This window comes from Trachemys scripta, chromosome 2 (genome assembly GCF_013100865.1).
Source record: "Trachemys scripta elegans isolate TJP31775 chromosome 2, CAS_Tse_1.0, whole genome shotgun sequence".
Lineage (NCBI taxonomy): Eukaryota > Metazoa > Chordata > Testudines > Emydidae > Trachemys > Trachemys scripta.
Window position 1 is genome coordinate 239427533 of NC_048299.1, and position 25030 is coordinate 239452562.

At 40.7% G+C, this 25030-nt stretch overlaps 1 protein-coding gene across 7 annotated transcripts in view; it reads right to left on the reverse strand.

Annotated features, from left to right (window-relative positions):
- The window catches only part of RUNX1T1 (RUNX1 partner transcriptional co-repressor 1), a 141973-nt gene that overhangs the window by 27296 nt on the left and 89647 nt on the right, over positions 1–25030 (reverse strand). For all 7 annotated transcript variants that reach the window (XM_034763254.1, XM_034763255.1, XM_034763252.1 and 4 more), the window contains 4 exons: positions 21062–21243; positions 10541–10791; positions 8374–8459; positions 7567–7765 (listed from right to left, as the gene is read on the reverse strand). In XM_034763254.1, the coding sequence (XP_034619145.1) occupies positions 7567–7765; positions 8374–8459; positions 10541–10791; positions 21062–21243 (718 nt within the window). The remainder of the gene's footprint in view (positions 1–7566; positions 7766–8373; positions 8460–10540; positions 10792–21061; positions 21244–25030) is intronic.

The window sequence follows — 25030 nt, forward strand, 5'->3', positions numbered from 1 at the left end:
AGTCATAAAGAAAAAGAATGCATCATTGACAGGAGAACTGCAGAAATCAGAAATCATACAAAAAGCTCCCTAACAAACAAAGAGAGTGAAATAATCAGACAAATTTAAAGTGGGAAAGGATTTAAATGCCAGAAACAATACAGGGTTTGTTAGTTCATATAAGATAATAAAATAATTATGATGAACGGTGAGAGCAGGATGAGTTCACAATAGTGAACGTACTTAAACAACAATGAAGTAAACTAATGCTTGAGTTTCTTGGTACCGGTGCAGTTCTAAGTGGACATTTATTCTCCTCAGAAAATGAAACAACTGTAACCAGTACCTGTGTGTGAACAGATGAAAATGAGGTAAGATAAAAGATATTATGAAAGCTAAGGAGGTCTTACAGTAGTGTTTCTCAAACTGGGGCTGCTGCTTGTGTAGGAAAAGCCACTGAAGGGCCGGGCCGTTTGTTTACCTGCTCCGTCCGCAGGTCCGGCCGATTGCGGCTCCCACTGGCCGCGGTTCGCTGCTCCAGGCCAATGGGGGCTGCGGTAAGCGGTGGCCAGTACGTCCCTCGGCCTGCACCGCTTTCTGCAGCCCCTATTGGCCTGGAGCAGCGAACTGGGCTTTCCCTACACAAGCAGCGGCCCCAGTTTGAGAAACATTGTCTTACAGTATTGTCCTTCAATACGAAATTTATCTCCATGAAGTCAAAGGAAAAGTTGGATTTCCTCACATGAACACCGAGGGGGCAAAGATACAAAAACAAGAATGAGTTTTTCCAGGCACTCTACTGGATGGTAGGGATGGCTACAACCTACATTTTTTTGTAAAATATGTGAGGAAAAGGAAGATTGCTTATGTGGCAACTTGGATGTTTTCTTTCATAAAAAGGGAAATAACCTCAAGAACTCAGCCTATTGTCATTGTGATGTAAGGTTTTCTTGTAAGCACTGGTGTATTCACTTCAGGAGTTTAATCAACCATGACATCAGAAACAGTTCATAAATCACTGACAGACGGCCAACCAGGTTCTGAAGTTCAGCAAGTACCACAAGCATTTTGTAGGCCATTAGAGACTTTTGACTTTACAGAAACAGAAGCAGTGTTGAAAGAGTAATACATGGAGATATTTTTAAACAGCTGAAACAAATACAGAACCTCAATAAGAAAAGTGACACAAACTAAAAGCTGGACAAGTTAAGAAAAAATAAAAGATATATGCGTGGTATCAAATGGTGATAAGGACATTAAAAAAAAAAAAGGTAGGAAGACTAAACCAAGGTAAAAGGTATCTTCCAGATGATGAAAAAGGACAATCCATTTTAGAAAGAAGAAATGGAAAATGGATTGAATTTACAACAGAATGGACACCCTTAACATTGTGTAATAAATACTGCAAGAGCTGCAATCAAAATAATGAAGGGATGAACACATTGCCTTTGAAGGACCTATCTGATCTTATTTGGCTCAAGACAGCAATGGATGGCAGCACCAAATTTGGCCTTCCGTCTGCAGTGGCCAGAACGAGCCTGTGGTCACAATGAAAGCTATGATACACAAAGCATCAAAAGGATAAACATTTTACATCATCGAGTTATTAACTATGTTTGAACTACAGAATATTTTTACATACATATTTTGCTTCATTCTGACCCTAAGAATAAATATACAGAGCTAGCAGCACATTGTCAACAAGCCTCAATAAAAACAAATTCTAACAACCCCACTTCTTAAGAATATATATATATATATATATATATATATATATATATACATACACATATTTTTTATGGAGATATCCCATCTCCTTGAACTGGAAGGGACCTTGAAAGGTCATTGAGTCCAGCCCCCTACCTTCACCAAGTACTGATTTTGCCCCAAATCCCTAAGTGGCCCACCTCAACGATTGAGCTCACAACCCTAGGTTTAGCAGGCCAATGCTCAAACCGCTGAGCTATCCCTCCCCCGGCAGTGTGGTTGACACCAGTCTCTAGTAGACATAACCCTGGTTGTAATGTAGGTGAGGAAACAGACTTGGCTAAGGGGTCCATTCTTCCTAATCTATGCTGGCAAAGTGCAGTGAACATCATGAGTAATGCTGAAAAGGGCTTCAAGCTTCAGTGGTTACATGTGACTGATATGGATGTAGACATATGCCATAAAGACTAGACACTGGAATTCTGCCTCAGCTGCAACAGTTCCAATTGAAAACTGTCATTCTAGTGTAATGTTAATGGAGTTACACTGATGTAAAACTGGAGAAATGCAGTGGTGAATCAGACTTCAATTTTCCAGGCTCATTGGCTTGCACCATCTTCAACTTTACTTAAACATAGTTTTGAACTAGCATCATTCTTTAAAATGTCTATCATAACGATCTTTAAAGTATAAAGTTGTGGTCATGGGGCACAGAATTAATAACAGTCTGGTTCAAAAACATAAGTACTAAATTACTAACTTAGACAAAAAAGCAAATTTCCTACAGCATGCAGTAGCAGGGTCTATTTCTTCTTTTCTATCAATTATTATTTTGGCAAGCACCAGGATGGAACAGTACAAGGCATGGATAAAGATTATCCCTGCCACAGAAGTTAAAATAGGAGATCCAAATTACAAACTAAACAATTTAGCAGCTTCAGTTCTCTGCAACAGCATACCACTTATTACACTACAATCTAGCCCAAGCCTCCATTCCAGCTAGTGAATTAAAAGCATTAAAAGCTGCAGTGATTGCCATTAAATCTTTACTGTTTTGCCATTTCAAGCAACAAATGTACTCTAGCATTCACAATATTCCTCCAAATTCTCACTGGGAATACTGTGCCATCGTGGTAAATATTAATTATTTGCAAATGGCAATGGAAAGATTTCAGTGGTGACCACTATATAGGCATGGCAGTGGGTATGTCACTGCTAATGTAGAATGGGCTGAAGGAGCCAGTTTAGATAAAGTACAAACTAGTTTTGAAAGTTTAGATTTTTAAATTTTTGTTTAATATACGGCTAATGTATGTGTTCTTTACAACTTCACATGCCCTGTACATTCTGGTTTCACCATGACCTAGCACAAAACATGGAGACTCTTGTGAGATTTCAAACTCCATCTTGTAATATTTTTGTACAGATTTCTACTCCAGAGAGGATTAGACAAATTCAGGTAAACTTCACCTTGGAACCTTCTGAAGTTGCCTACAAACAAACATCTTCACTCAATAAGGTTACAGGTCTTATTGATAATTCACAAAGCCTTCATTGTTAACTTATACCATTGTGTGTCTATTACAGTATACTTATTTATTGTTAGGAGGAAGAAGATCACAAACTGTTTGGAGTATATAGTATTTAAATCCCTCAACAGAAGTGCATGAGTACCTATGAACAATTATTCACTTGATAGACCACTACCAGTCCATCAAGTGAATAGTGTACATAAGGTCTGTTTGAGTCATTGTTAGATTTTTATTAACGTGTACTATTTAGCGCTAAAGGAAATGTGTTTGTCTTATCTTAGTTGCACACATTCATGTACTTTTATTTATACAGAACTGTGAATTTTTAACCAATTACAAGAGTTTCTAGTAGTTTAAAACCATTAACAATAAAGTAAAATGTGAAATGCAAGATTTTCAAATGTCTACCTGATTTTTTAATTAAAAAAAACAACAACAACAAAAAACCCCTATGGACTGTCAAACTGAACAAAAAAACCACATAGAAGCCAGAGATTAAAAGGAGCACAAAAAAACACTTTTTTCAGTTGTAGAGAGATTTACGGGCTTCAAAGTGATCAGATTTTTCTTTAGCTGCTCCTGGACCAAGACCATGGAAGCTAAATTTCAGTTCAGAGTAAATTTTTAATGACAGAACTATAAATCTAAAAAGTAGTTGTTCACAATGGTTACAGTGAAAACTGTTTTACTGTGATGGTGCCATTTTAATCTTATATAAAATGATACAAAGACACAAACAGTGTGGCCACATGACACTTTTTCCTTGCTACTGGAGATAACAAGCTGGTAATTTTTAAAAGGATGGATTATCTCATTAAAAAAGTACAAAGGGGAATTATTGACATTTAGAATCCACACACAAAAAAGCAATATTTATAGTTGATAGGGCCTTAATTAAAATTTTAGAGTAATTTTTTCACTTGCCTTCTCATCCTTCCCTAAAAAAAACAAAAAAAACAAAACAAAACAAAAAAACACTGCCTCAGGGGTCACCAATGCTGTTTCTATGAAACTGCACTTTTAAAGTTCATATTTTGTTAACCTTCCAGAGAACTGTAGTCTACTGGGATACTTCCAGATTTAAGATAATGTAATTATTGTATTTCCTTTTAAAAAAAAGGCAAGTATCTGGTGCCCTGAGTGTCAGATATATAAACATCTCTTGTCAGGGTTCTGTGATTGAAACGAATACAATATCATTGAAGCATTACAAATTACTGATCCATAAACATAGCAAAGTAATTTTTTTTTTAAACCAAGCTAACTGGAATGGGTATATTTAAGTGAAATGGACGCAACTCCAGTCAGTTAAATCTGTATCCATCACAACTACCGTGGTAATTTGGGCATCAAATTCAATGGACTATGTTATGCAATGTGGCTTTTTACACAAATAAACTTGCTTTCAGGCACATCCAATATCAAGTATGTAAATAAATGATGATACACCATACACATCATCTAGTCCTGTGTATTTCTCTGCTCTTAATTTTTAACATGGTAACTGCAAACTTTGTCTTATGACTAAGTACATTACTTAAAAGTTTTACACTCTTGTTATTATCAGGATTCTCTAACAGTCAAGGATCAATCTGCTAGTTCAGTTTATTGGGGGATTATGAAGACACTACATCCTTCCCTAGTTCACTTACTAATTATATGCAGAATATTCTTCCCAGCATAGCTCAAAACTTAACAGTTCTGCATTACAGGTTTGTTGGAGATGGCCTCCATAGGTCATGACTTAAGTAGTTTCCTTCACACAAGGAGTAATTTCAGGGGCTTGCCAGCATGGTGGGCATTTTGGCTGTCATACTTATCTCTGGATTAGTCAGCTTCTTTCTTTAGATCCCCAACATGAGTCATAGAAACCATTACCTGAAACAGTATTTCTGAGAAAGTTGTCCAAAGGGACTATACTGATTAGCTAATTCAGTGATGCCACTCCTGGTGATACCTCCTTCAGCTAACTGAAATTCATTTCTAGGAATTCTAACACCAAGACCCCATTGGCTCAAATGAGCCTCCTTCAAATTTCTTGTTACCAAGGGGCACTAAATATTGCACTACATACTGAAGTGGTTTACCATCATGAACATGTATTATCCGTATATGTTTTCTAGCTTCCTTCACCCATCACTGTTTTTTTGGTTCAGTGGCTGAATCAAAAAATATGTTTCGATTGGAATGAAAACTGAAAACAAACAAACGAACAAAAAAACAGTTTCTCACCAAAACAAAAAAGCAAACAATTTTGCTTGGGATGATTTTAAACAACACTTCCAAAACAAAACGGTGATTTGAAATGACATTTTGTTTAGAAAATATCATTTTGAAACAAAATTTTGAAACACTAAATTTTGAAAATGCTGGGAAAAACATCTGGTTTATTTTTCCATCTGAAACAATTTGCCAAATTGAATCAGAATTTGCAAAACATTTTGGTGCTCCGAAAAAATGAATTTTTCAGTGAATTTACAATTTGCTGTAAAAATTTTGCCCAGCTCTGTGTACAACAATATTGCTCCCCACAGAGGAAGAGACAAAGAGGCACCACCAGCAATCTCCTTTTCATCTCAACAGCCAGATAGGTGAGCAGGAGAAAAAAATCGCAACCTGGTATCAGTGGATCACAAAATAAACATAGTGGACTATCTTGATGTGCTGCAGTACATTGGTTGTGATAGTCTCTCAGTGTGTAATTATTCTGATCATAGCCACACATCATCCAATATTGATGAATTCTAAAAATGCATACATTGAAATGTGATTCTTCTGCAGCTTTCTGGTACTTCCAATTGTTGACAAAGACAGAGTCTTCCTGCTCTTTGAGTTTAAATGCTACTGATCTATACAAGGAGCGAGCTTGCCCTCAGAACACAGAAGGCTAGATTCACAAAGGGATTTAGCTGCCCAACTGTCACTTTAGTCGCTTAAATCCCAGAATCAGGCACCACTGATATTCAGAAAACCTCTGCTTTGCTGCCACTGAACACTAGAGGCACCTAAACTCACTCAGTGCCAATGTTTTTCTAGGAAAAGTTCTAAGCCTGTTTACCAGGTTGGGCCCCAGAGGGGCGCTCACCCAAAATGGCCGGGGAGAAGGGAGGCAGAAGAATCTGCCTCAGAATTTTTAGTCCACTGGTTAGGGTAGTCACCTGGATGTGGGAGACCCCTGGATTAAGTCCCCACTTTGTCTCAGGGTGAGAAAAGATTTGAACAGGAATCTGCCACCCCTCAAGGGAGTGTCCTAACCACCGGGCTAAGGGATATTCTGATGTGGGGCTCCCTCAGTCTCTTCTTTTGAAGCTGTTCCACTTTGGATGAATAATTAAAGAGTCTTTGGGGCAGAGAGGGGTTGGGGAGAGAGAGAGTGCAAGCATAAGAAGGACTCTGTAGACTGGTGGTTAGAGCACTCACCCAGGACGTGGGAGACCCAGGAACACCCTCTCCCAGGCTTCCTTCAAGAAACACCTTAGAAGGCCTGATTTTAGTAGAGTGTTCACAACTGAGAATCCCAAGCAGAGATAGGTGCCTCCCTCCAGCCCGGACTCAGGCACCAAATTCTCTGACACACCCCTCTCCTTGGCATCTCTCATTGGCTAGCTTAGGCTGCTCTTCACTCAGTGTGCTGGCTTTTCTGAATTCATTCTTAGGCACCTATCTCCCTCCATTCATTGTACCTCAGCCTTTGTGAGTCCCAGCAATTTTCTAGGTGCCTAAAAGTAAGGTGTTGTGATGCTGCGTGATCATAATGCTTAGAGCCCCTTTGTGTATCTAGCCCAGAGTCTATGGAGAGGTATTAAGATTTTTAAGTACATTTGGAAATTTCTCATCTGTCAACTTTCTGTCTCAAATTGAATATAAATACAGGTCAGAAGTTTCTGTATGAGTCTGTTTGCTAAGTACAGATGTTTCCCAAGGTGTGCCATTACATACAGTAGAATTCACTCCATCAAGTTCATTTTGATTTCTCTTGGTCTTTTAATAGTAACAGTCAAGAAGTACCTATCTTTTGGTTTAAATGATGAGGGTGGGGAATCAAACAGTGTTCATCTTATTACTTCACCAAATTCAAATTTGCATTCTGTCTCCCAGCTCCTCCACCTATGTACATTTGTGAATGGAAGGAAAACTGGTGATTATCACAACAAGGCTATCAGGAAGTGAAATTTGCATTTAGTTCTTAATCTTCAGTGAAAAGGAACATTTTATGGGTATTAAGAGAAAAAATAAATCAGAGGAACAAATATGAGCTTCAGCTGTAATAATTAAAAGGAAGAAGTCAGGAGCTGGGGCTTGGCTAATTTAGAGGACCGATAATGGACTTTTGAAGAAAATACTGTACCTAATGGGACTGGATCTGGATTCACTGGACTCTGCTGTCTGGAATGGCTGCTGCTGCTACCACCTTTTTTTAAATCCTCTGCATCACTGTACCGCCGTATCCAATAATTAAGCTCTTCACGGTCCGCTTCTTGACATCGCCGTAGTACAGTGAGAGATCGCCTGGTTTTTTCCACCATGTCCATGATGCAGTTTAACAGCTATTAGTAGGGCAGAGGGAAGGAAGGAGCCAAAAGAACATTTGATTATGATGTGCCATATCCCCACAGAAAACTTGGTGAATTTAAGTCATTTTCTTACTTCAGTTGCCAGGGTTTTAAGGGAGAAGGATTATCTCCCTGTTCTTTTAAATAAAAATAAGATATACTACCAGTACTTCCTTTTGAACACAATAATTCCCTCTTGCTTAACTGTATTTCCTAGATATACATACAAATCTTTCAATAGTTATAAGATCTAATTAACAGCAAAAACAAACAAAAATTCCATTTTCAGGGCACTGATAAAGTGAGGGAGTGGGAAGCATCCTGGAGCCAGTGGTCAATCCTCATCACCCAGTTTCCCATTGGCTGCTCATATCAGCAGTTTGGATTCTAAAACAGGTATTTGGACACAGAGTGCCAAAAGAAGCATCCAAATGGGGAACTAAGCACTATAATTTAGCCACCAATGTTTTCAAACTTGTTCTACAATATGGAAAATTAAAGAAAAATTAATAAACTAAAATATGTAATGCAAGTTACAATATTGTAACAGTCATGCTGGGTCCATCCAGACACATATACAAACACACTAATTAATTTTTTACATGGTCAAGGTGTTTCCATTCTTCTGCCCATTCTCTGTCTGTTAGCCTGTGATCAATCATTTCTTCTTGTCGTGTGCCATGCAACCCTGCCAAAAGTGGGAAAGATATTTACATCAAAGGATTCATCTAGAAAAGCTCTCTTATTCTTTCCTTATCTATCTATCGAGTCTTGGTATTTACAATGCTCATCCATAACATAAACCCGCACAATTTTTGTGTGAAGGTTTATGTATATAGACACATGCTACATATACACATGTACCATTTAAAGTTTATCAGTCTTTTCAGTGATATTAAAGCAGAAATCTAAACAAAGGACTAGGAATCTTTAATGGTTATAGTATGCCCACTACCTGGGATAAACAAACATTTCCCTTCCATAATGAAAAACTACCAGTAAAGGCAGATACAGAACAAGAGACTTGTATAAAATATTATACTTCTAGGATTGGGCACCAAAAAAATCATGGGTACCTCAATAATGTTACAATAAATGTAGAAATTACTAATATCTTCTGGTGCAAAGGCAGCCCTGTAGAGATTGTTTCGTCATATGCATAATATCAAACAAGGTTACAATGCGAAAATCATTAGTACCTTTTGTTCTACTCTTTGTTTAAATTACTTTATTTTCACACATTTTAAAAACGTATAATTTGCTGTTGATTTTTCTTCTTTTTTATGTAGGCTAGGGTTTGGATCACTGTATTAAAATTTAAAAATTACTCTCAACATGAAAGACATAGGGAAGTATGGGAGTTTTATGTCAGATAGTGAGCAACTGATCTAAATTCTAAAATTAAGAAATTCTCATGCTGGTAAACTAGATTAAAATCAAAATCTTAAACTGTAAAATGTACTAACAGAATAAATCGTTGTTGATACTAGGCTCAATATTATTGAGAAGCAGCAGGAAATAAACTGATGCTTAGAAGACTTGGTCCAAGTTCTCAATAGGTTTGAGTATTACCAGATTGTTTAAGTTAAAAAAACCCTCTGATCTTTGGATTAGTAGAAAAGAAAAAACTCAAGAATTGACGTAACAATTGTATAATTTACTATAGGAAATTCCCAAGCCACTTATACTGCAAAAAAAAAAGTTAAATGGTTAAATATTGCCTTTTTATATCAGACTGCCTTAACACAGAGGACTGAAAAAATATAAATAGTATGCACAGACCAATGTAAGATCACTAAATGCAATGATTACTATAATGTCAATACCGATTCATTAAAGGTTCATCTCTTCACACATACTTAAATAACCATAGAAAATTCTAAGTAAAGATTTACTGTGCATAAAGAGCAAGTTACAAGTATGCAGTGAGTTGACAATAAATGCTATCTTATCTGGTCTTAATAGGCCCCAATGTATTGCCCACAGTTCGAATTCATACATTTTAGCCAAAGGGACAACTTAGACTAACTTGAGAGATCTTTCACTCGAAGTTTTAAGCCTCAGCCCCTCACCCTTAAGGTCTCTGTAAATGCTGCTTCTTTATTCTTTTAAACAAATCCTGAATAAAAAGCACTTCTGTAAACGTTTTGCTTTAGAGTCGGGCATGCAAATTAAAGCACAACAAAATCGTCGTGACCTGAAGAGTGCTTTAGGCATAGCCCTGAGCAGGGCGTGGTGTGAGAGCTACACCACAGGTAGGGATGGTCCCACGGGGCATTGTGCCTCAGAGACATCATTCTGGAGGCAATTCCTTCTATTACTCCCTTACTCATGTGATAGTAATTTATCTCTGGCCTATATCAGCAGTAAATTAAGACACCCCATCTAGCTATGTTGGTTGTCATATGTGTGGGATACAGGGAAAGACAAGACTCCATTCCCCTGCCCATCTGTTCCAGAGTCCATGTTGTCCACACAGGTGTGAAAGACGTGCTTCTTAGTCATCCTTACTCTCCTGTGTGAGTGTGTAATTAAAGACACAATCTAGTCCAATATTAGTAAAGCTATTATAAACATTAACTACCTTAGGATCATAGATCTATCAGCAGAGGGCAATGTGAGATAGAGGGCAATACAGTTCTCAACCAGAATGAAGTACAAAGTTTAATTATAAGAAAGAAAGAAAGAAAGAAAGAAAGAAAGAAAGAAAGAAAGAAAGAAAGAAAGAAAGAAAATCCAGGAAACACAAAGTTTCTCATTGTCCCTTACCCATAGGTCTGTTTCTGTCCCTGAGGTCCCTGTGGTTGGGGTGTCTGTATGAGTCCCTGTAGTGGTGGGCAATGGCCATATCATCCAAACGATAATGCTGAGGTGGAGGTGGGGTGGGGTGAGGCAGACCATTGGGCTGGTAAGATAAGCCATTATTTGGACTGTACCGCTGGCCTGGGCTAATAGTGCAGGGCCGCTTGCTTGGATGCTCTGAGTGCAAAGGCTCTCTGTCAAAGCCGTTTTCTTTGGTTCTGAAAAATAAAGTACAGGAACTTTCCGTCACAATTTGAACAGGGCTGGCTATTGCTCAGATACGCACAGTTAAGAACTGCCATTTGTGCTCCATGACGTTGGGGGTGTGGGTGGGGGAACATTTCATAAAGCAATTTAATCAATCAAAATTTATAAGGATACATGTGCTCACTATAAACATCTCTGTCATAGCCTAAGAAACACGGGTAGAATAATACTGCCTATAGAACATAAAAATACTCCTTATAAACATAAAAATTAAAGCAATATTCACTGAGATTAAGCTTTGAACATGTGGGTACAGTACAGACTGCAATGTATTCATGTGTTAAGCAAGTGGCCAAGCAATTTTCATTTTTAATAAAAGCAAAAGAAATCACCATTCTTAGTCAAGTCCAGTTTGATGGAAAAAAGACCGTACACTGTTAGAGATGTCCTGCCTTCGTCATTGCATGCAGAGATCTGGGGAAATCTGCAGCTTAAGAAATGTTTTCCTCCAAAGGGCAGCACATGTCCCTTAGGCTATATGTTTTAGCATGCTGAACCTTTGCTCTCAGTAATGCCAGGCTGATTCCCCATCAGGGAATTAAATAATATGATCACAGCAGGTTTCAAAGACACATTTGGAGTGTGAGGAAAGAATCATTCTTGGTGATGAGAGATGTTTTCCTTGAGAGAGGAAAGAAAAGGAGAGGTTACTTACCTTGTGCAGTAACTGTAATTCTGTGAGATGTGTGGCTCTATCGGTGTTACTGTTCAGATCCGCATTTGCCCCATGTATCTTCAAGTGGAGATTTTAGGTAACTGTGCCCATTTGGCCAGTGCATGTGCTCTAGTCCACCTCATGCACTGCACTTGGCTATATAGAGCTGCATAGGTGAGCCACCCTCAGTTTCTTCTCTACTGCAAAGCTCCATACCCAAGAATTCCGAAGCAGCAGGGAAGAAGGGTGGCTAGTGGAGCACCCACAGGGACACACATCTCGAGAACTACAATTACTGCACAAGGCGAGTAACCTCTCCTTTTTCTTTGAGTATTGCCCTTATAGGTACTCCACTTCAGGTGACTACTAAGCAATACCCTCCAAGAAGGCAGAGGCTTCGGAGTCAAGTCCAAAACTGAAGATAGTACAGTAGTACCAAGCACAGCATCAGAAGCTGAGTCATGAATTACTGCATAATGTTCAGAAAAGATGAGTATGGAGGTCAAAGTTCCAGGTCTACATATTTCAGCAATGGGAACATTCTTAAGAAAGACTACTGAAGTAGAAAAAGATCACATTGAATGAGCCAGTACTCTAGAAGGAGGCTGGAGATCAGGCTACTGATAAAAGGTAATGCAGCCATTGGAGATGGTTGAGCGAAGAGGATTCCTGTGCAAATGCTGCCTAGAATTAGTCCCTCTGCTCTGGTGGTAGATGCTCAATAAACCAACTGAACTTTTAGTCATTGGTGTGATTATATGTTGCATCAACACCTGATGGTTGATGATTATAAACTGCAGAGTCACTTCCTTGTCATCTTGGCCCCCTGATGGTACCAAAGATCTTCCTGAGCTGGAACCCTTAGATCCTTTGGGTTCACTGGTGCTCACAGTACCTGAAGAACCTGCAGCCTCGTGGATACCGAGTCAGGAATTGGCGGGCACTTAAATAGTTGTCTCAATCAGCCACCAGGGTTTCTTTGAGGTAGAGTCCCTACCTGGGGAACCCGAGCTCTGTTTCCTAGAGTCTTTTTGAGGGGATTCTTGAGTCTTCTTTTTAGTAGCTCTAGAGAAGTGTTGCGCTGAAGTGGTTGAGATGGTCAACTTGCTCGGAGACTGATGTATGGGGCTGGAGAGGACCTGGGCTGGGTCAGAAGGTGGGAGCCCTCCATCATGAGGAAGCACAATTTAACCTCCTGGTTCTTTCTGGCTCTTGATTTTAAGGCCAGGCAAAAAATTCATTTTGGGGGGAATGTGTGACTCCTCAAGCAATGGACAGACTGGGAGTATCAATTGTTCACCAGGAGAGCCTTCTGGCACAAAAGGCAACATTAGGAGAGCCAGCATACCCTCCCCACAAGCTAAAGTTCTCTGCAGGGAAAAACTAAAAGGATGATGGTCCTTACAACATTTTTTTAAAACTACAGCTAACTACTACTGCTATAACTAACTAAACTAAGGCCTGGTCCCCACTTAGTCCGGACTTCGGACTAAGGTACGCAAATTCAGCTACGTTAATAACGTAGCTGAATTCGAAGTACCTTAGTCCGAACTTACCGCGGTCCAGACGCGGCCGGAAGTCTCCCCCCGTCGACGCCGCGTACTCCTCTCGGCGAGCTGGAGTACCGGCGCCGACTGCGAGCACTTCCGGGATCGATCCCAGAACATCAATGGCGTGCCGCAGGACCAGCCGGTAAGTGAAGACTAGGCCTAAGTGAAACTATGAAAGAAACTGCAGTTGAGGTAAGATCAACTCAGACACTGCTGAGGCTCTGTCTCATGCCAAGGCACTTGAGAAAGAACTGAGGGCGGTTTACCCATGCAGCACTATATAGCCATGGTGCAGTACACAAGGCAGAGTAGAGCACATGAGCAGGCCAGACAGGCACTGCTACCTAAACTCTCTGATCAGACATGCATGGGGTATACACGCATCTGAAGTACAGCGCCCATAGGGACACTAATCAAAGAAGAAGCTATATTTTTGTGCCCTCACAACAGCTTTGATCAAAAATCCTGCGCATGCTGTTGATCTAAAGAGAACATTGGTTAGGTCACAATCTTAGGGCAGCCTTCAACTGTTCCCACTCCATTCCTCGTAACAGATGGCGCTTTCATAGTGAGGTCATTTAGAAGAGTTAGTGTTGGGCCAGAAAATTAGCCATAAAGAAACAAAATGAATTTGAGTCTATAATCAAATATTTCAAAATAAAGTGCACACAGTCCACCCGCAACCACACCATCAGCTAATATATATGAACCTAACAGTGAATGCCTGTTTACATCCTCAGGAAAAAACAGAGGTAAGTCACTTCCATTCTGCCCAGAGACCATACTACAAATGAAGAATGACTTTCTAGCTCTATTACAGCCCATGCTTATCCGAATAACAACTGTCTCAACTCCTCTTGTACTGGAGCTCCACTTCGCTCCAGTTCTCAAACCGTGGGGCGCGTGCACCAGGGGAGGTGCCATTTACACTTTTTCCCCCCTGGTGGCTGAGGGTTTCTGGCTGAGCTATAGCTGATGCTGTAACTGATGCTAGATGTCACTGTTGGTCGCCTCAGCTGCTAGGACCGAAATACAGTTTTGGCTGCCTGTAACAAAGGCTGCTGCAGGGTTTGATGGCTCCTGCACCCTGCCTATGCAGAGCAGGAATCTAGCAGGGAGCTGGCTCAGTGGCAGTAGCTGTCTGCGCCTTTTAGTCTCCTGAACTGGGGAAGGGGAGACACACAGAGGTGAGATAAGTGTGGGGGTGAAGGACAGGGACCCAGGAGAACGTGCACCCTTTCTCTCCAGACAGCTATACTCTCTCCCATGCACTGCTTTATGGGGCAGGACTAGGGCAGGGTCTCAGGCAGGCAGGAACAGCCTGCTGGAGAGGAAGCTGGGCAGGAGACAAGGACGGCATCCTGGGGCAGGATTGAGAGCAGCGCAGCAGATTGAGCCCATTGCAGCGAAGAGGTGCGGCAGGTATCAGGGCCCACTGGAGGAGGGATCAGGGGAAATCTCTATTTCACGTGCTGTGGCAGTTAGCAACAGGAAATGAAGAGATGGGTTTTGCTAAAGCTTGTTGCTGGGAATAAAGATAGGCTTTCCAGAGACTCCATACACAAGCACCAGTGCCCACTGCAATTGCAGGGGTGAACGGAGGCCCCCATTATCCCTCTCATGGCGAAAGGGAGAGGATCTTTGCCAGGCACTTTAGGGCATCTGTTACAATGAGTATTTTTGAGCAAGGAAGTAAACGGTTAAAATTACTGTACACTATGTTCTAGAAAGACAAATGATAAGAAGTGGGATGGGACTGAGATGTGACCCCCATGAGTGCCAAGGTAACTATACATTTAATTGCTGTCACTGTAATTTATGCTGTTAAACTCCAATGGATAGCAACCCTTTTTGACTGTTCTCCAAGAATGCACCTACATATTTTACATTGGGCTGCATGCAGAACCTGAAACCCGCAACTACTCAAATCCAACTATGAAATTTTAATCTGCAAGTACACATTTGCGTGAAAGTATGCAGATTTTTGTATGCACAAATCAAACTATGGATGCATTTTTGAAGGCACACTCAAAATTTGTTCTTGAATATCAAGGTTAGAATGATAACCTCTAACAAAGATTAAAAAGTCAAATACTGTAGAGGTCCTGTTTTTTTTCTACAGCTGCTCGTATGTATGTCTCAGTGTACAGAATCCTCCTCCTCTCCTGCCACCCAAGATCTGAGGGCAAGGACGAGAGAGGCCAGTTTCAGAGAATGAGGTTTTTGTAACTGTAGATGTTCATGCTGAAGGATTTTTTACATTTGGACTACTTTTTTATTGAGATTAAGGGCTGTCCAGTTACAACTGGGATTGACTGTTACTTCTCATCAAGAATTGCTGAAGGCACACAATCAAATGTACAGTAAGAATCTTTAGTTTCAAATGACTGTGCATTCCAGAGCAGGAAATCAAACAGCAAACGACTGCCCTGGCTGGCAAATTAACTTTACCGTTTGATACAAAATATTAAATGCAATTTATGAGAATAACATTATTGAGGCCAGTGAATGGGAGTTGGGATGGAGAATGTTCGTCCTTCATTTCTGCAAGATGCTTTGGTTTAAACTAATATTTATATGTAAAAGATTGATGACTGAATGAGTGATAATCTACTGGAAAAAAATCTCTTTTGTGCCTATATCTATCAAATTATTTTGCAGATAAGATAATGTTGTATGCACAGCACAGATCAACATATAAACATCATGTGTATATTTACTTGTCACACAGAACCATCATACTAAGGAAGTGCTTCATGTCACAACTCAGGCGATTAACTTAACTGAAGAACCTGTAAGATTTTGCTCAAAGAAGATTCCTAAACTTTTCACATTGGTTGCAAGGCTCATGGTCCAATGAGGTGCTGAGCATCCTCCACTCCCATGAACTGAGATGGCAGAAATAGGCCCTCAATACCTGGCAGTGCCCAACCTAGATCTGTGTCCCTGACACAGTCAATATCAACCTTCTCACAAGGGGGCATCACCTCTACAGGAGGGCATTTCTCCAAACTGCTCTCTCGAAGTCCACGAAACTGTCATGACAGTTCTCACCAACAAAAGCCTTAACTGTTAGTCTCTCCTTCCTCCCCTCCCCCCATGTATCAGATATTGCTGGCAAACATTTTTCCACTTAGAATTATTTTTATCGGTCTTTTTTGCCTAATAATTTTTTACATGCACTTGATGTGTCTGTCAAATGTACAGCTACTAGGTCAGGGGTGAGCAAACTATGGCCCACGCGACCATCCTGCCCGGCCTCTGAGCTCCTGGCCCGGGAGGCTAGCCCCCGGCCCCTCCCCTGCTGTCCCCCCCCTCCCCTGCAGCCTCAGCTAGCTCGCTCCGCCGCCAGCACAATGCTCTGGTTGGTGGGTCTGTGAGCTCCTGGGGCAGTGCAGCTGCAGAGCCCGGCCTGACCCGGTCTCTGTGCTGTGTGGTGGCGGTGGCAGCGTGGCCCGGCTGCAGGCGGCGGCGTGGCCCGGCTGCAGCCGGACGGCGCGGCTGTAACACCACCAGCGCTCCAGGCAGCGCAGTAAGGGGACACGGAGCAGGGGGGGTTGGATAGAGGGCAGGGGAGTTCGGGGGGGTGGTCAGGCGGTGAGGGCATGGATGGGGTCGGGGCAGTCGGGGGGGGAACAGGGGGTTGAATGGGGGCTGGGGTTCCAGGGGGGCAGTCACGAAGGAGGGGGGTTGGATGGGCGGCAGGGGACAGTCGGGGCAGGGGTTCTGCGGGCAGTCAGGGGACAGGGAGCGGGGGTGTGTGGATGGGGCAGGGGTCCCCGGGGGGACCATAAGGGAACAGGGGGGGTTGGATGGGGCAGGAGTCCCGGGGGGGGGGGAGCAGATAGGGGGTGGGGGCTGGGCCACGATCCCCTCCCTTAATCGGCCCCCCCATACAATTTCCGAAACCCAATGCAGCCCTCAGACCAAAAAGTTTGCCTGCCCCTGTACTAGGTGACACGCTTCTATACTGCACAATAACAGTCTTTTAGGGCAGCCTCAATACAGGATTAATTTCTTTGTAAACAGCAGCAAATTTACACAGTAAATTTATTTAAAATTATGTAGAGGTTTAAGGCAAAGAATTCATTCACACAAAAAAGTTGTTAGTCCAACTTTTTTAGCCCTATGACAGCAGGATATAAGCCCAAAAAGTTGTAAACAAGGTAGAGTAAACACTTTGTTCATGACATGTCATGAACAAATTATCAAAATGTGTTGTCTCCTCAGGTGTCAGTTTTTTCTCTCTTTCAGTGACTGATGGCTCCCAGTGTTATTGCAGAAACAGATTGATCTTTTTAATGAGCTAGTTTAATAGACTCCAAAATCTCACCGTGGCTGCTCAGCCATGTCAGACCATATGCACCAAGAAAACATTCAGTAAAACACTAAGCTCTGCTGTCACATTGCTCTATAAAACCTCACATACAGTAGATATGCATATGCAGAAAAATAACTAGAGATGCAAAATGCATATGCAAACAAGATGCTGAAATTATACAAGGAAAAAATGTTAAACCCTCAAGACACACAAGTGTGCATATACACAATACACGCTCCCTCTCTATTTTTCTTCCTAATTCTGTATTTCACCTCTACTGGAGTCAGAGTTAGAGCATACAAGCATACTTAGGTGTATGTGTATGTAAACATACTAGTACCAATTTTGGAAGGGAGTGGGTGAGAAGAGGAAAAATGTGTAAGATCCTATCCAACTGACTTCAGCAAGAGCAATGAGCACATATCAGGATTCAGAATCTGGTCCAATGTTTTTAGTTTCCCTGGAAAGAGGCTGCCTTTTATCTTCATATACCCTTATATGTACATTGTTGGCAGAGTGGTAGTGACACTTACACCTATCATTAAGATACCTAACATTTTTTGACATATTTTTATTTTTTATATATGAAGATTTAAACAAACAGGACACACATCCTCACATGTTTCTCCTACCCCCAGACAAATAATCTTTAACAATTCAATAAGTTATGGAGCAAGAGAATTCATTGGTTTCACCACTCATGTAGATCTGCGGCCATGTTCTAGCTCTGAGGAAGTATTTCTCTGGTTGATTCACTTGTATTATCAAATCTCAAATGATGCAGACTTCTGTTCAATAGATTTAAGACTCTTCTACACAGGATTCTCTCACTTTACTGTTTGGTGTGAGTACCAGTATTACTAGGAGTCTGGTGGCACCCTAAAGACTAACAGATTTATTTGGGAATAAGGTTTCGGGGTTTTTACCCACGAAAGCTTATGCCCAAATAAATCTGTTAGTCTTTAAGGTGCCACCAGACTCCTTGTTGTTTTTGTAGATACAGACTAACACGACTACCCCCTGATACTTAGTATTACTAGGGTCACATGACAACTCCCCGGGGTTGGATTCAGCTGAAGCTGTTGCCTGTTTCTTCTGTTCAGAGTTCCTTGACCAGGCAAGACCTCTGGGTGCAGCTATGTCCACTAAGTTGTTCAATATTACCAAAACAGAGTCTTCTTTATGAAGCTTAGGATACCATTCCAATAAAGTAGAAAGCGTTTTTAGACCTTTGAAATTTGTAGTCACTCAGTAGTCCTTTAGAAGGATCATTGAGGGTGAAAATGTACTTCTAAATTCAGCAGGGTTCTGATCTGTTGACTCATTAACAGGTGAGTTAGGATTACGCCAAGATCTGTGTGAGGGGTTGCCTTATAGCTCAGCAAAGCTAGTATGAAGTCTTTTGATAGTAGAATTCTCTCAGCAACCTGCACTGCTCTCTCCACCAGTTCATTCCTTTGTGTACAGTGAGGGCTTAAAATTAACGTATGTGAAATTGTACCTATCATAAAAGTTTGGAAATCAGCACTGGGAAACTGTGGCTCAGTGTGAGTGGCTATTGGTTCTGAAATGCCAGAAAAAGACGAAAGTTAAAAGATATCTTCTTTTGACCTGTTGTCATATGGGTTAAATGAGAAGTAGAATTTCTGCCAAGAAAATTAGTCAAGGGATACCATGGAGGTATGATCCTTGTTAGGCAGGTCTAGTGCTATTTACTTCACCCATCCAAGACCTAATGGGTAGTATCCTGTGGATATGAGAGATTTTTTAAGTTGTGTCTATTACTCAAGCATCCATGATTCCACCTTGTATTCTAGGTCCTGCCCTATGGTGGACCACCACTCTGACATTTGGGCTCACTCCCATCATATTGTGAGACCTTCTTTTCCCAACATGTATCATTTCCAATATGTTATCCTGCAAAGACTGAGCGACTATGACATAATTGCCACAGGTAATTGGATTTTGAGCTTTGGTGATTTCCCCTCTCCTTGTAACAGTCACATGTTGGATGTGGGACTCCTGATAATTAACCAGGCCACCTATCTTGGATTCCTTTTGCTGCTGTGTGTTAACACTTGTGGCTATTTCAGTTTGTTTGAATTTGTGCGGACGGTGTAGCAAAGAAATGCCACTCAAAAATTACACCCACATAATCATCTTCAGCTTCTGGAAAATTTTGGTGGCCAACAGGACTTCTCAATAAGGTGTCATCCAGCTCAAAGGATTTCCCTGGCACATATTTTGCAATAGGTTAATATCTCAAATGCATGAACATTCCCTGCCATCTAACGGGAACCTTATCTAGATTTTTACTGTTTGTGACTGGCATGAGTGGCTTGAGGAATCACTAACTCAACATTTTCAAGACCTAGCACATATCCTGTGAACGTCTCACATTCACATATGCTCAAATATCTGCTATTTTATTTTAGTCTAGCAGCATCACTTGCCTTCAGACCTTGTTTTTCCTTACGTTATGTTCTTCCACTGACTGGCCATAAACTAAACTGTCACCCACAAAACTCTGCACTCCCTCCAGGCTCCACAGAATCTTGATTTCCTCCCTCCCTTTAAAAGATTTCTGGGGTGCCAGTGATGCATAATGCAAAACAAAAGTAATATCTTCTGAATGGCTTTATAAAAGTTGTCAGCTTGGTATTGCCAGTGACAAGTGAAACTAGCCAAAATCCACTATTTGGATCTAGTGCAGAGAATAGTTATGCAGATTCAGAAAGAACTCAAACATCTGACACTATTTCATTGGACAATAGTTTAAAAAAATCAAGAGTCACTTTCCTCTAACAGTGAATAAGGAACTTTATGGGAATAAGGGAAACCAGTATTGTCCCTTGTCCCTAAAGCTACTCTGTGATTCTTTCTCTGTCTCTCCACAGGGCTTCCGCCTAGAATCATCCCTACCCCCCCCTCCCCCCCGTGCCCCTGGTTTCCTTCCACAAATTTAAAGAAACACTACATATATCCTTACATATCTGCTATGTAAAATCTAACAACTGAATAAGGAATTAAAGATCTGATTGCATTCTGAAGCAGTCTCTTTGTTCTGGTATTTATCAGGATATCAGCAGACTCCCAGATGTTTATGTAGCACTACAGCTCAGTAACCTGCTATATGTAGTTCTCTAGTATTTCCATAATACAACTGTATTTCATATTTGGGAATTGCATGTAGACGTGATAATCACATTTGTATTCAAGAAAGTGAATACTGTAATTATAGTCCCCAGTATGGGTGCCTATCCAACTTCCCATATTTAATATTTCCTCAGACAAAAACCCAAATACAGACAGATTCACATATAGAGTAGGAACAATCTGCTAATCACTTTAAGCTGCATACAAACATTATGCACCAAATGGTTAGTGATAGTGCTGTGAACAGTTCTGTATTATTCCCAATTACATATGGCCAAATTCTGCCCTAAGGCTTCTCATGTGCATGCAATAGAGGTTCATTGCCTGGAGTCAGTGGGAACATTTCACATGGGTCCAAGTAAAATCTGCCCATTATTTAGCTGTAACTGAAAAAATTAATCTTGGAAAACTCAGCACAAATTTTGTAGAATGAAATGGAGTGTCCCACACCACTCTAATTGTAATAGACATCAGCATGTTAGCTTTACATCCCGAAGCATGTTTACAATTGCAGAGTATTAGCACTCTGGCCTTCTGACCTGTCTGGAGTTCGCCTCTTCCCGTTTTCGTTCACATCGAGAAGCAGCTCTGAGGAGTCAACAGGTGAGGTGGTGCTGGCATCCAGAAGCAGCTGTTCATGCTGAGCGAGGTACTGGGCGGGATTCTGCTTGGCCAGCCTTGCACAGTGCAGGAGCTCCCGCTGCAGCAGGGGCAGATTGGCCTGTAAGAGTGTTTCAGAAATTAAGGGAGCAGCTGAACGACTCTCAGGCAGTTTCACAAAGATGAAGTAGCAAAATTAGAAATCAATTAAAAGCCCACTATTTCGTTCATCTTGACTTATATTTATTTTAGTTAGCCGTGTTAAACCATATAGCCTCATTAGAGGTTTGAGTCATGGCTGAAATACATGTGTGTGCACACATGAGAGTGGAAGAGTTTATTTGCTGAACCATAAAACAAAACTGAAAATGCTACAAGAAAAACAAACAAACGAAAAAAAACAATCTTCAGGTCCAAATCTTTAAAGGGTGGCAAGAGCACAGCACTAGCTCACTTTATTTCCTTTCTTGTTATTACACAATATTTGTGTTTCTCTACAGCTGCTGTCTTTACGTGCAAAACAACTCTCCTATGTAAATTTAGTATTCAGATTGCAAAGTACTAACTTTCATTTTTTCTTGACTTAAGGATGAACACCCAATTCTAACTCGGCACATGTTTATGCATTAGCTACAGTATTTAGTTATGTTATCACATACTACAGAAGTTATCAAATACTACATATTTTTTTCTACACTCTCAAATACACATACAATCTTAAAACATGTGAACAGATTATTAAAGATTTTAGAGTAATGCAAGTGTGCAATGAGACAAAGTTACATGTATGTTGTTGAACCTAACTTTTTGTGACTTTTAAACAATTAACTACTGCTATAAAAGTCCATTTTTTAAATGGATAAGTATTTTTAAATCATAGAATCATAGGACTGGAAGGGACCTCGAGAGATCATTTAGTCCAGTCCCCTGCACTCATGGCAGGACTAAGTATTATCTAGACCATCCCTGACAGGTGTTTGTCTAATCTGCTCTTAAAAATCTCCAGTGATGGAGATTCCACAATCTCCATAGGCAATTTATTCCAGTGCTTAACCACCCTGACAGTTAAGAAGTTTTTCCTAATGTCCAACCTAAACCTCCCTTGCTGCAATTTAAGCCCACTGCTTCTTGTCCTGTGCTCAGCATTTAAGAAGAACAACTTTTCTCCCTCTTCCTTATAACAACCTTTTATGTACTTGAAAACTGATATCATGGCTCCTCTCAGTCTTCTCTTTTCCAGACTAAACAAACCCAATTTTTTCAATCTTCCCTCAGAGGTCATGTTTTCTAGACCTTAATCATTTTTGTTGCTCTTCTCTGGACTTTCTCCAATTTGTCCACATCTTTCTGGAAATGTGGTGCCCAGAATTGGGAGGCCTAATCAGTGCAGAGTAGAGCGGAAGAATTACTTCTCATGTCTTGCTTACAACACTCCTGCTAATACATCCCAGAATGATGTTCACTTTTTTTGCAACCGTGTTACACTGTTGACTCATATTTATCTTGTGATCCACTATGACCCCAAGATCCCTTTCCACAGTACTCCTTCCTAGGCAGTCATTTCCCATTTTGTATGTGTGCAACTGATTGTTCCTTCCTAAGTGGAGTACTTTGCGTTTGTCCTTATTGAATATCATCTTATTTACTTCAGACCATTTCTCCAGTTTGTCCAGATCATTTTGAATTATAATCCTATCCTCCAAAGCACTTGAAACCTCTCCCAGCTTGGTATCATCCACAAACTCAAAATGGCTGAGAAGGATTTGCTCCATCTTTAAAAAGAAATTAACCTTTTGAAATAGACCAAGCATGGAACACTTCAGCCCAAAATGTTTTGAAAAGTTTCAAACACATGAGAAAGAGGTTATAAGAGAAAATGCTTTGCCACCTTAGTTAAAATCATATGACACCAGACACCAATTATCATATCCTGGTGATCAAAAGATGTACCACGTACCAAACAAATAGGTATGGACCATCATCACTATTCTTGCTACAGCCTTTCTGTATTTAAAAAAATATAACATTCTTCTCAGGGACTAAGGGTGCATCTATACAGCAAAAAGAACCAAAAACCAAAAGCGGCAGTAAGTCTCAGAGCTCGGGTCAGCTGACTCGGGCATGTAGGCTTGGGCTATGGAGCTAAGAACAGCAGTGTAGACATTCGAGCTCAGGCTGGAGCCTGGGCTCTGAGACCTTCCAACCTGGCAGGCTACTCTGCTATTTTTAGCCCTGCACCAGGAGCCTGAGTCAGTTGACCCAGGCTCTGAGACTCGCTGGTGCGGGTTCATTTTTTGCTGTAGACATATACTTAGAAGCATAATTTGCTATTGGAAATAAACAGCCAGTGCTACCACTTAGTCTACAGGCCCTCAAGAGAGTTAGAAAGACATTGCTGTAGAACTTTAGGACTCTAAAAGTTCATAGAACCTTTTCAACATTGTATTTTGTGAAAGTGAACAAAACATTAGCCTATCTATATTCACTATTAATAAGATGCCTACTATCTAATAGATATCATTCCAATTTTGCTGGCAGTGGCAACCACCACAACTGGGATAGGGGGGAGAAGGGGCTTTAAGAGCTCTTCACACATCAGAATAAAATTGGTCCAGCTAGCTGCCTGACTTGATGGAGGGACGTAGTGAAACTAACAATGCAAAGAGAATTATACATATATAAAATTCTGAGAAATTGTAGGGTCAGAACCTGGATTACAATACTGCCATACAATTATATAGTGCTTTTCATCTTCAGTACTGTATGAACTTAAATTAACCCCAAAAACACCCATCTGAGGTAGGAATGTAGCAACATACCCATTTCACAGATGAGAAAAGTGGAGAACAGATTCATATGATTTATTCAGGGCCACAGACAGTGAGAGTCAGTATTAGTACTCATACATTCCTGGCTCCTAGCTCCCTGCTTAAACCTTACAGGTAGGTGCCAACTTTTTAAACTAGGTTATTCTGTGGGATCAACAAAGCTGCCAGTTAATATAGTAGTGTGCTCAGATACTATGGTAACAGGTGAACCTATAAAGCCATAAGATACAGAAACGAAGTCATGGTCCAATGTATCACAAATTACACTAACAAAAAAATCACTGAGCTTTATGTAAAGAAATAAAAGTACTGAGTGGACTTGTCTAAAAAAATCATTGCTGTGAATTTTTCATTTACAATTTTGTTTTGTTGCTTTTTGCTTTGTTTCCCAAACCTCAGTGAAGTCTCATCTGATCTTAAATGCTCCAAGAAGATTTAAAAATTTTATTAAAGTTAATGTTTAAAATTAAATATACACAAAGTTAAGAGAGAAGGTACTGTACATCTGGGGTCAGGCTTGAGTTATGAGGGATTACAGGTATCGCTTACAAGGATCACAAGATACATACATATCACATAACCAGCATAGACCCAGATTGGGGTGCGGGAGTTTTTAAAGCGTCAGTGGATAAGTGGGCTCGGGTACGCCACCCAGGGAATGTATTAAGAGTCCAAGTCAGTATCAGTGTGGTGAATAAGTACATAGGTGGGGTGCGTCCCTTGGTTCATCAGGGAAGGAAGTGGATTGTCTATTTTCAGACCAAATAATCTGTCACCCAGATATGGAACACTAATACTAAGGTAATTTTATCACTTAACTTATTATGAAGGAGGCTTTTTAATGTAAGTGGGTACAAATAGGTATAAACTGGACATGAATAAATTCAAGTTGGAAACTAGAAAAAGGTTCTAACAGCCAAAGGAGTGAGGTTCTGCAACAACCTTCCAATAGGAGTAGGGGGGAGGGGAAACGGCAACCTAACTAGTTTTAAGAAGGTGCTTGATCCATTTATCATGGGGTTGCCTGTGATAGCAGGGGATTGGACTCAACATCCCAGGTAGGGTGACCACCCATCTCTA